The sequence below is a fragment of the Exophiala mesophila genome (assembly GCF_000836275.1).
Source record: "Exophiala mesophila strain CBS 40295 unplaced genomic scaffold supercont1.3, whole genome shotgun sequence".
Lineage (NCBI taxonomy): Eukaryota > Fungi > Ascomycota > Eurotiomycetes > Chaetothyriales > Herpotrichiellaceae > Exophiala > Exophiala mesophila.
Genome location: NW_015622506.1, coordinates 3,014,454 through 3,026,629, shown reverse-complemented (window position 1 = coordinate 3,026,629; position 12,176 = coordinate 3,014,454). Strand labels below are relative to the sequence as shown.

The 12,176-nt window shown below is 49.5% G+C and overlaps 3 protein-coding genes across 3 annotated transcripts; 1 reads left to right on the top strand and 2 right to left on the bottom strand.

Annotated features, from left to right (window-relative positions):
- Nucleotides 1–8: 8 nt before the first annotated feature.
- PV10_04657 (uncharacterized protein) lies at nucleotides 9–1,062 on the bottom strand. The gene has a single exon (XM_016369230.1). It carries the CDS (start codon nucleotides 832–834, stop codon nucleotides 340–342), a length of 495 nt encoding a protein of 164 aa, XP_016225018.1. The 5' UTR covers nucleotides 835–1,062; the 3' UTR covers nucleotides 9–339.
- A 212-nt stretch (nucleotides 1,063–1,274) lies between these two features.
- On the top strand, nucleotides 1,275–3,351 carry PV10_04656 (serine/threonine-protein phosphatase 4 catalytic subunit B). Its single transcript, XM_016369229.1, has 2 exons — nucleotides 1,275–1,694; nucleotides 1,774–3,351. Exons 1-2 carry the CDS (start codon nucleotides 1,678–1,680, stop codon nucleotides 3,101–3,103), a joined length of 1,347 nt encoding a protein of 448 aa, XP_016225017.1. The 5' UTR covers nucleotides 1,275–1,677; the 3' UTR covers nucleotides 3,104–3,351.
- A 66-nt stretch (nucleotides 3,352–3,417) lies between these two features.
- Nucleotides 3,418–5,349, bottom strand: PV10_04655 (uncharacterized protein). The gene is made up of 2 exons (XM_016369228.1): nucleotides 4,799–5,349; nucleotides 3,418–4,717 (listed from the first exon to the last, which is right to left on the bottom strand). Exons 1-2 carry the CDS (start codon nucleotides 5,010–5,012, stop codon nucleotides 3,732–3,734), a joined length of 1,200 nt encoding a protein of 399 aa, XP_016225016.1. The 5' UTR covers nucleotides 5,013–5,349; the 3' UTR covers nucleotides 3,418–3,731.
- Between the last annotated feature and the right edge of the window lie 6,827 nt (nucleotides 5,350–12,176).

The window sequence follows — 12,176 nt, the reverse complement described above, 5'->3', positions numbered from 1 at the left end:
ATGGAGGTGTACAATATTGTTGGGTACATTAGTGCTCTAGACTGAGAGAGAGCATCACTGGCAAAAGGCCTGCCTGCTTGCAAATTCAGGTCTTGCTCCTCCTATCAACTCAAGTCATCTTGCTGGCTGTAGACTGTGTATCCCAGCGTTCGAATAATCCTTAATGCCTTCGTGTTGCGTACACAGGAAAATACTGCTGACCATTTTCCTCGAATGATGGTGGAAAGAAACCATAGTAAGAGAGCTTCCATGCACCTCTATTTCTCTGTTGTATCACCATGATTCATACTCGATTGTGGTGGAGTATTATTTCATTTTATTTCATTCCCAAACTTCATGTTAGCTCCTCCTCTGAAGGTCCACCGGAGGTTGTGACTGATGTAGTTGTTGCTGCTGTGGTTGTTCCTTGGCCCTGTCGGTGAAACCCAATAACCGTCCGATGACACCACTGGGTTTCGGTACAGGACATTCGCCTGCTTCCCTCTCTAGAGCATCTGCCTCGCGCTGAAGTTCTCTAAACAACACGGCTTCCTCTTCTAGCTCCTTCTGCTGCGCCAAAGTCAACGCTCTTCTGACTGCTGGCTGGCGTGCTGAATTCTGTGTGCTGTCGCCATCGACAGTTTCAGGCGATGAAGATACAAGTTTCCTCCTCATTCGCTGTGGTGGTATAGGCTTGCCTTGTTCGTCAAATTGAGGTGGTGAGTCGGCGTACCGCGTTCGTGGTCGCGGGCAAGGGAAAACATGTGGAATGCCTACTACCACAAACGATGCAAGTAATGTGCCGGCAAATAGAGTCGACGTGGCCATCGACCGTGGATGTAAATGTGGAGGCATCTTGTATGGAGGTAGGGAGGATGAGAGAGGTGGTGGTAGGTATGGTTGAGCTTGGTTGTTTTATTGTATGGCCATGGGTGGAATGAGAATGAGGCTGGAGTCAACGAGTCTCGTCAGGGCGTGTGTTAGGTGTTGATTCTTCCGGAACCCACTGAGTTCATAGACTCAGCCTCGTCTTGTCCGTCTGTGTAGTATAGTAGTTGAGGTTGTTCAAAGGATCCAAATGAGTTGAAGGGCTTCCTGTGTGCATCAGACAAGACGTCTGCATAATTGTATGAGCTTCCACCAATCACGGACTTTATCTGAGTGGATGACCCAACAGGCACTAGTGAGATTACACAGAACATGATTGGCCACATATCCCAGCCTGCAAAGGCGGCAAGTACCTTTTTTCTTTCTTAACATCTAATCTAATCTCCTCGCCATCAAGTGAATTCCATCTCATCGACGCCTCCAGCCTCTGCAGATCCCAAATCCAGACCCAAACCCAAGATCCATCCAGCCACTCACTCACTCAGTCTCGCCACGACTTTCTTGCGCTTGTCAATCTCGATTCTGCGACAACGAGTAATATCTCACATCTCCCTTCCCGTCTCGCGCATTACCAGCATTGACATCCTGTTTCTTCGAACTCGCTTTTCGTCAGTTCTGAGCGTGTGTGTGCATCTGCTCCATCGATTTCAGCTGCGCTTCCCCGAATCTGCGACGTTCTTCCAACTTGTCCTTCTCCCGCTAAATTGACGACGACCTCCTTCGCGCCATCATCATAGACCAGTTGTTGCAGTTGTTGAATTGTCACATCCCCATGAAGACCATCTACACACCCAGCTCGTCTGTCACACGATGAGCGACTTAGATAAGTGAGTTTTGTTCGCAACCCCGGGGCAACTCACGCCGCTTGGGTGTGGTTTGATTCGGCTCACTGACAACCATCTTTAGAGCCATTGCGCAATTGCGTGCGTGTCGGCCGATTCCTGAACCCCAAGTTCGCGAACTATGCTACAAGGCGCGGGAACTACTGATAGAGGAGGGCAACGTGGTGACGGTGGATGCCCCCGTGACCATCTGCGGTGATATCCACGGTCAGTTCCACGACTTGATGGAACTCTTCCGAGTTGGTGGCGATGTACCCGACACCAATTATCTGTTTATGGGAGACTTTGTCGATCGGGGTTTCTACTCTCTCGAATCATTTCTCCTCCTGTTGTGTCTCAAAGTCCGCTATCCCGATCGCATCACGTTAATACGAGGGAATCACGAATCTCGACAAATCACCACCGTCTATGGCTTTTACGATGAATGTATCCGAAAGTACGGCAGCGCCAACGTATGGCGATACTGCTGCGAAGTTTTTGACTATCTCGCTTTGGGCGCCCTCATCCTCGGCGCAACCACTGACGTGCCCCAATCCTCTCCCAATTCAAACACATCCTTCCTCCAACAACAAGACACACAAACGACTCTCGCGCCGGACGACGACGGCGAAGTCGAATCCGAAGTCCTCAACGCCAACGGCGACGTCATTTCCAAAAGCCTCCGTCGCCAATTCACCCACATGAACCTCAACGCTCAATCATCCATGAACGCATCACGCATATCCCCTGCCCCAGATATCGACATCCCTTCCCCTCTCGACACCCAACTCTCATCCTCTCAAATGTCACCCCCCACAGGCTCACTCTTCACTCCACCCACCTCCACCACCGGCGCCGTGCTATGCGTGCACGGCGGTCTATCACCACTCATCGAAACCGTCGACAAAATCCGACTCATCGACCGAAAACAAGAAGTCCCTCACGAAGGTGCCATGTGCGACCTTCTGTGGTCCGACCCCGACGAAATCGAAGGCTGGGGCCTCTCACCCCGCGGCGCGGGTTTCCTCTTCGGAGCCGATATCGTTCGCCACTTCAACCACAACAACGACCTTAGTTTGATCGCACGCGCCCATCAACTCGTCATGGAAGGTTATAAGGAAATGTTCGACAAGACGATCGTTACGGTGTGGAGTGCGCCGAACTACTGCTACCGATGTGGCAACGTGGCCGCTATCCTTGAACTCGGTGAAGATGGCAGTAACGGTGGTTGTGTCACGAGAGCAAATGGAGATCAAGGTCGACGTGAACCTGTTGGAGGGGATGGCAATGGCGGTGGTGCCGGTGTACTTTGGAACCTGGCTACTCCGGGTCGCAGGTATCGTGTCTTTGAGGCCGCGCCCCAAGGGACGAGGGGTATGCCCGCGAAGAAACCGGTTGGCGAGTATTTCTTGTAACATTAGATTAAACACAAGGTTGGTAGGTCTTGTGCGAAATGCATGTGCTGTGCTATGCTATGCTATGCTATGCTATGCTATGATGTGTTTTGTTGGGACGGGATGGAATAAAATCGTGTGATATGATGAGATCGGATGACTTTGTCTTAAGACGTGTTGCGTTGATTTCAAGCTATTAAAAGGCATCATAGGTTCCAAGTTCTTCTTTCTCACGGTGAAAACGACACAAGACAATGTAAACGTTTGGGTAATTGTAATGATTCATTTCTTCATACTAGCATAAATGCATTTGTATCATGAAATCATCAAAATCAGTATAAGCATCGCCACCACCATGAACATCCACATTATCAATCCATTCCTTGCTTGCTTGCTTGCTTGGGGGTATATCACAGGTGTCTGTCCGTTTGTCTGTCTGTCTCTGAAGGGTATATCATATCTGAACCAACCAACCAACCAACCAAGCTCCTGACAATTCCATTCCATCTCAACACCGGTAGACAAAAGTCCATCATAAATCCAACCTGAAAAAACCAAAGACAAAAGAAATGACAAAAGAAATGAATTGAATTAGCCAGGGGGAGTCCAGTATCCAAGATCCAATAATGAAATCTATTCTCCTCGTCTCTCATCTCTTCACTCTCCGTCCATTCTTCATCCCCTGACTCTTCTCCTGTTTCACCCCATCCAGCAACTCCCTCGCCATTGCCTCTCTCTTCACAAACCCTCCATTAAACGTCTCCGGCAAGATCCTCGCACTATGTGCATGATCAGACGCAAACTCCGGCCCCTGCCATCCGTTCTGCTGAGCATATTCAACCGCCTGTTCCAAAAGCCCCGTCCCCACCCCCTTATGTCGATATTTCCGGCTCACAGTCCACCCACGAATCAACGTCGTGACAGGAATCTTGGCTCGAGATTTCTTCGGCGATGAATTACCAGGTGAAGTTGTCGTGGTGGAACGTTCACGTATACCGCGAATGACAATCGTTCCAATGACTTGATCTCCGAATCTGGTGAGGAGGATTTCGTCCTCTTCACCGACGATGCCGTTGTTGGGAATGTCTCGTCCACGGTTGAGCCATTTCCATGTGCCGACTCGTTCGGCTTGTTCGATGTATCCGCTTGAAAGCCAGCGGGCGGTGATTAGGACGGCCATGAATATGCCGGAGGTGGTGGTGCCGATGATGGCGAAGTCGGATCGTGATCCATGGTAGAGATAGTGGTAGCAGAGGGCGAAGGTGAGGATGAGGATGGCTAATGTGGTGGGGTGGAAGAGGATGGCGGTTGATGCTAATTGTCGTTGTTGGGCGACCGAGTCGGCGAGTAAATGTAGACCTTCGACTTTGTCATCTTCTGTTATGGCTGGTTGGGTGGTAAGTCCGGGGATTGAGTCGAGTGGGTTGGAAGAGGGGGTCGAGTCGCTGGTGGGAGTGTCTTGGGTGACGTGGTAATATGTAGGATTTTGGGCGAGGGGAGAGGGGGATGGAGGTGGTAGGAGGGTTCCGGATGATGGCATGGCGACTGGACGAAGACAGTCGGGAGTATTGGCAACGGATGAAGGAGCGGAGTCAGACTCTAGGACGAGGTTGGCTCGAAGAGTAGAGAGAAAGGCTTTTGGGAGGAGAGGGTTGTCAGCCATTCATTCGTAATTTACAGTTGTGGTGTGGTCACCACGGTGGTATATATGCTCACCCGCAGAAACTCGTAGTCCTGGTATCCTGTCGCTGACGGAAAGTGCTGGATATCTACCAGAATCCTGGAATAGAATGGTGGGAGAAGCGTAAGAAGCGGCGGATCTGACGAGGAGAAATGAGGAAGCAGAGGCCAAAGAATAAGGTGCTGGCGGAGGAGGGGTTGGAGGGGAAAGGTAAAGATGATCGGGGAGTCTGAGATGGTGCCTGCCCATCCTTTCTATTCACAAAAGAATATTTTCAAATATTAAAAGAGACTCCTAGTCCCGATCCAGAAGCAAGCCGCCAACTGCAATCGGCATGGCTTGCTCCTGGAGGTCAGGGCAAAGAATGAATCAATAGTCGAGTTGAGGGCAACACGTGGTGGTAGAAGGTGACGTAAATGGGCGAGGGCGACGGGGCCATCTAGCCCACAGAGGGGCGAATGTAACAGAGTCTAAGTAGAGAATTGGAGACAAAGGCAGAATAAAGAGGCTTGAGAACCACAAAACACCGTGGGTTGAGATGAGGAAGAGGGAATGGTGATCACGACAAGGGATCAGGCGAAGGATATTAGACGAGGGGCACGAGGATGGAACGGGCTGGGAGACGCACATTTATCATGGCGACTAAGTAGATAAAAGGATATGAACATGATGGAGTATGAACGTGCCAGGGACAGATGTACCAACCACCAAGCACCAAGCACGAAGCACGAGGCAGTGGCCGGGTAGTGACCAACATCGGATGCACGCCATCTCTCGACGCATTCAACAATGACAAGATTGATAGGATGAGAGAGAACGATGACTGCAGGAGACAGACGTCAATACCGAGGCCGAGCGGGAAGTCGAAGCGGTTGATGAATGGTTTGAACTCGTATCAAATCATGGAGAGAAATGCTTATCGCCCGCAAGTTTCCGCCATGCAATTGATTGGACTGAAAGAACTGAAAGATTGTCCAGCATGAATCGAGTGACGCAAGATATCGCAGGATATCGCTTTGCATAAAGAGTGTGCATACGTACCTAGGTACATTTGAATGGATGTGTCTTGGGTGTATGCCGGAGAGAACATCAGAAAAGGACGTAAGAGCCACGTAACTCAGGAGATTTTTAATGCCCTAAACTCCCTAAGGAAATATCTCCTAAAGCCTCCTTACTAAAAATCCCTAAGTAGGCTCTCGGGCCCCTCCCCCGCCACCTCCTTAGACCCTCACTGACCCTCAGACGCCCCGATGTCAGAGCCCCTCGTGGCCCAGGCGTGCGAGTCATGCCACCCCCCTTCATTGGTCAGGCCTCCCTCTGTACGACATGTCAGCCCTATCTACACGTGACCGCAGCCTTCCCCAGCCCCGTCATCCATCATCCTTCATCCTTCATCCCCCATCCTCTCCTACAACTACACCCCTTCAGTCTTGACATGTGGTATGGCCGCTTGACTATCCTCTTTTGATGTTGCCGTCTTTGGTCCCAGCGTCTCGACATGCTCAGTGCCTACAATCGCTGCCATCTTGTCGAGCTCCCCGTCTTCCACAATCCCCGTCCCATCCGCAGTAATATGAACCACAACTTCATCTCCAAAGAGCGCTGCCAACTCTTCCAACGGAAGACCCTTGGTTTCCTTGATGAAGAAGTAAATGATCGCCCCACAGACCAGACAAAGTCCCATATATAAAAGGTACATCCGCCAGGCACTATGCCATATCAGTCAGCCATCAATTCAAGCCAAGTCCTCTAAACCTCAATGCAAACTCACATGTTTCGAAAGGCCAGTGCACTTGGCGTTGTATACGTGAGAGATCCCACGAAAAAGGCAAAGAAGCTCAAGCTGATTCCTTTGGCACGGTATGCAGTGGGCCATACTTCCGACGCCCAGATGAACGCGGGAGCATCGATGAGCTGAAACACAAGGATATAAACAAACAGGAATACCAAGCAGGCCGCAAGACCGCCTCTGTTGTCTGTCCCCAGAAACTGACTCTGCAGAACAGCCTGTATCATCAAAAGAACGGCGAGAACAGGATACCCCCATACTGTTCATAATTAGCCCCAGAGAACCGAGAACGAGACACCCCTTGAGGAGATCTATTTCTATACTTACCCAGCAATGACCGTCTGCCAACTCTGTCAACAATGAGTATGCTCATAAGAGCCATGCTAGTCCCGATTGTGGTCCAAACACCTGTTATTTGTCATGAGCACTTGAAGATCCCTTGTCTCGGTACCCATGTAACATACCATACATCACGAGGGGCAAGACCCCATCCAGCCCAAGTCCACCAAAGATGAGAGGAAGATAGTTCGAGATGCCGATGATCTACTCTCCAGTCAGCAATATCCAGGAAACCTCCAATCTCCAGACACCTACGCCAGTGGATGGTGTTGCAAATCTAGATATCAAGTCAATTTCCAATCCCGGTGACAGACTTCCAAATCTCGACTTACAATAAGAACATGCAGAGAAGGGCTCTCTTGCGCATGGACGGAATCTTAAAAATCTGGATCCATCCAACCTTCATTTCCCTGTCGTGTTCGACCTGAAGAACAATTTGAGTAAATTCAGCATGTGCTTGACGATCTTCTGGATCTTCGGTGTTATGATGAAGCCGGCGAAGCACAGCCCAGGCCTCTTCTTTCTTCCCCGTCCACACCAGATATCGAGGAGTTTCTGAATACACATCAGCAGAATATCTGGATAAACCTAGCACAAACTTACCCGGAATCGTCGGCAAAGTCAAGAGCAGAAGTAGCGGGGAAAGACAGGCAAGTCCAAGAGGTAGCCGCCACTGCACCGTCGCGTTGGCGTTGAATGTGCCAACTGCCACCCACGAGCACCTGCACAATCAATCAGAATCACCATTCCTCCTTGCAGAAGCCAGCGGTAGGGAACACTCTTACACCAAGTACCCAGTACCAAAGCTCAAGACCGTTAAACCAGCAATCAAACCTCGCTGGCGCGGAGGAGCCACTTCATTGAGATAGAGTGGCACCAAAGCAAGAATCATGCCCAAACCAAATCCTTGAAAAAGACGCACAGCAATCATCATGCCCACATGGACCGATCCTGCCACGAGAGCCGTCCCAATCAACGACCATGCACCCGCCACAGCAAGGGCAATCCTGCGACCATATTTGTCCGCAATCGGCGACTGGACCAAAGCGCCAAATGCAGCCCCAAAATTGAACAGAGCATTGGTCGCATCAAGAATGCGGGCCGTGTAGCTGGTCGTAGGGTCGAGTTCAAAATACTCGTAGAAACCTGGCTGTCCAATCGTCGTGACAAAGACGGAGAAGCCGAAGCCGTAGGAATATCCTGCAAAGCATATCACGGTGAATACCCAGGCGTTGTAAAGACTAGTCCTTGCCATTTCTTCAGAGTTTTGGCCGGAATGATGAAAGGTTTGTTCGAATTTACAGAGCTCCTAGTACTCTTGAGTTTACATGACAGGAGGGTCATAGTCTGTTGTTCTAATATATACCACTTATGCGAGTCCATCTTGGTGGTCCAGACCCGTGTGTTCCCCATGGGGGAGAGCATATTCTGTCCCCACCAGGGTATTGTACTGGATAGATAAACTGGGGAAATCCAAGGAGCCTAAGCAGCTAATTATTAAACAAGACGATCTTGAATCCATTTTACCGCGGGTGTCCTCTGAAAAACAAACAAGAATCCATCGGCAATGTGAACGGAATGAGGCACATAACCGACCGTTCATTCGAGGGCTGTGGCTTCGATGGTGGTGAGGAGGCCCCTCCCGCCCCTGAAGTTGAAAGCGAGAAGGTCCTTGAAGACGAGGAAAGCGATGTCTTGTCCGAGACACATTCGAAAAAAGGACTTGATTTTCTCAAAAATGTCGACCTCGACGAGTTTAGCATCCTTGACAATATCGTCAGTAAGAACGGCTATGTCGACGATCCAAAACCCGGCATTATGGCTTGGACGGAAGAACTCTATCTTCGATCCCGTGCTATAGAGTTAGGCACCTTCAGTGGAGTTATTCTCTCAAGTGCCTTCAAAGAGCAGTCTCGCAAATGGGAAGAAATGACAAGGTTCTACATCAGCCATGTGGTTGTGGTCATTCACCGTTTTATGGTCATTACTCTGGACACACTTTGTACCGACGCGCGGGTTCGTGAAGAGCTGTGGGCTTGCATTTCCGATGAAGTGCTCAAGAGGTACAAAGCAGCGATGGAACAAGCAACATTCCTTGTGTCGCTAGAGAGAAACAAAAGGCCATATACGGTAAACCGTTACTTCAACGAAAACCTTCAGCATGCCCGTGGTAATCGAAAGGCCAACGTGTTAAAATCAAAATCTCGACAAGAGATCAAGATGGAGTTCAATCTTCATCCCAAAATCACTGACAATCTCATCGTTGATCTTGACGACGTCAGAGAGACGACCAGAAGTCAGAGTAACGTGGATCACATCAAAGAAGAGATACATGACATCTTATTGTCCTATTACAAGGTTGCGCGCAAACGTTTCGTTGACAATGTTTACCAGCAAGCTGTCGATCACTGCTTATTGACTGGACCTATGAGTCCTCTGGCTGCCTTCACACAGGAATGGGTCCTTTCATTAGATGCTGAACAATTGGAATCAATCGCACAAGAGCTACCAGTTACAAGAGCACGTCGGGAAACACTGACGAGGAAACGTCATGATTTATTGACCGCTGTGGAAATATTGAGACGCTGAAGTAGCAGCGTGAGAATCACCGGTGTTCTTGTGAAAAGTCCATGCAAACACTCATATAGTGAGGGAGATATACCTACTTGATAGTCGGTTCCGGCAGGAACCATTTCGGATTTAATCTGTTGCTCACCAGCCTATTCCGCATTCACTTCCTATCATCCGCATGTGACCATGTCCTTGGACCGCACGATTCCATCTAATTGCCTTCAACTTTCGCCCGAGATGACAAAGTCTGGACGCCGAAGGGAGGGTCACCGGCAATCTACACAGAATGAGCGCGATAACCGGGTCGAGGGATCCACCCCCGCGCCCGTGTCCCGCCTAACCCTCCTCCTCCCCCAGATTCCATTTCTCCAGCCTTCTTCTAAGACTCCATGAACGGTCAGAATCCCAGGGCGTTCATTTCACGACACAGAAACACGTGGCTCACTCTTTTCGGTACTCCTCGTCCTCCAACGGCCCCAGAAACGCAATGTCAGAAACAGATCTTGCAGTAGTTCCAATGAACGTGGAGGACCATGCACCTCCTCTTTCTTTGACCATTGAATCAGACTGTTGGTATCAAGTCAAAGACCCCAGGAAAAGAAAACGGGTCCAAGATCGGCTGGCCCAACGGGCAAGGAGTATGTTAGGTATTCCCACATTTCGCACTTTGAACGGGTTTGACATGCGAGTTTAGGAAAGAGGCTTGCGGAATCTAGGCGTGCCTTGTTGAATTACCACACATCAAGGAACCTCGAGATAGTACAACGTTCAACAAGTCCTGAATCGACAATTGTCTGCTCCGATAGTACAGCCTCAAAGACCAGCCCATCGACTCAACCATCATCATCACCATCCTCAAGCGAAACCGAGCTCCTTCCCCAAACCTCGACTGTGCTCGACACCCGTCTCCTAACCAACCGCATCTCCGGCGTTCTAGCAGCACTATTCGAAAACGGGATAATCCTCAATCTTCGCTGCGGCATTCAAATTCCAATCTTATCACCACCATGCACAGGAAAGACGCCATTACCCCTCCACCCGACACACATGCAGATGACGGTTCTTCACATTCCCTGGATTGATAGATTTCCATTTCCAGCGATGAGAAATAATGCCATCTCGCTGAGTTGTAACGGGTTTGATGAAGAAGATTTCTTTCGTGATATCTTCACGCAGGAATCTTTCGATATTCAACCGGGGTTTCAGTCTTGGGATCCAGCGGCGTGGGTCATGGTGGAGACATTTAGGAGGAAATGGGGCTATCTTTTCGCTGAGGCTGGGTGATGGGAAGATACATGAGATAAAAGTTTTAGGGGCAGATAAGGAGTGGATGGATGTGTCATTGATGATGTCGTTTTTACTATATAAACGTAGATAGGGATCTGGTTGCTAGCCCACAAATTGTTTTATCAAAGTCAATGGGCCTTGATAGCATTCGAAAATGTAAAACCCGGATATCCAGATTCAATCTCCTTGTCACACAATTCGATATATCGAGGAACACCACCAAAATACCAATAACATCTCAAAGGTTTCCCCTCTACATTTCCACCCACGTGCCAGGCGCCTGTCTTCGCGGCACCTTGTCCCAAAAGAGTGCCCCAGAAGTGTTTGTCTACTTCTTCAGTCCAGCTTTGAGTCAGTTGCTTCTTCGCTTCGATCTGTTGGTGTCCTTGCTGTCGCATGTGTGAGATTGTTCGTCCGATCCAGTCGGTCGTATTATCAATGACGACGGGGAGGTTGGCCCATGCGGTTTGGGGACCGAGGACCATGAAGAAGTTGGGAAAGTTTGTTGTCGTGATTCCGTAGCCGGTCTGTAGGTCAGATTCAAGGTGTTCTTTTAATGGGATGTTGTTTGTGCCGCGGATATCGATTGCATTCAAGCTGCCTGTGACGGCGTCGAAGCCTGAAATAGTATAGTGTAAGTATCATAGAGGGCCGTGCAAAGGGATTGCTGGGAGGGGGTGGAAAAACAGGACATACCGATTCCAAAGATAATAATATCCAATTCATGTTCCTCAGCAAGAGTTTTAATTCCATTGGGGGTGATTTCCTGAACCGGATTTTTCCGCAGGTCGACCAACTTGACATTAGGCCTGTTGAATGTCTCATAGTAGAAGTGGCCCAAAGGAGGTCGTTTGGACATTAGTGGGTAATGGGGACACAATGCCTCTGCCGTCTCAGGATCTTCAACAATAGCTCTGATTTTCTTGCGGATGAACTCGCTGGCAGCCTCGTTGCATTCGGCATTGCTCAACATGTCGTTGACCGTGTTGAAGATATAGCGAAATCCGCCCTGCTCCCATCCATAGTCGAACAATTGATTTAAAGCTTCCTTGTCTTTAACATCCAAGGATGTTCGAGTTGTTCCAGCCATGTCTCCGCCAAATGGTTGACTCCTGACTCGCTGTGCGATTCCCTTGAAGTCTTGCTTAAGCTCTCGTTCTTGATCTTTGGAGAAGACAAAATTTCTGCCAGGCAGGACGTAGTTTGGAGTTCGTTGGAAGACGGTGACTTGCTTTGCTGCGTGGGAAACATACGGAATGATCTGGACGCCTGTGGCTCCTGTTCCGAAAATGCCGACTCGTTTGCCAGTAAAGTCGACCTTCTTGTCCGGCCAGCGTGATGTTTGGTACCATTCACCCTTGAATGTATCGAGACCTGGGAAAGGAGGTTTCAATGGTTCTGATAGAGGTCCCGTTGCAGTGATGAGG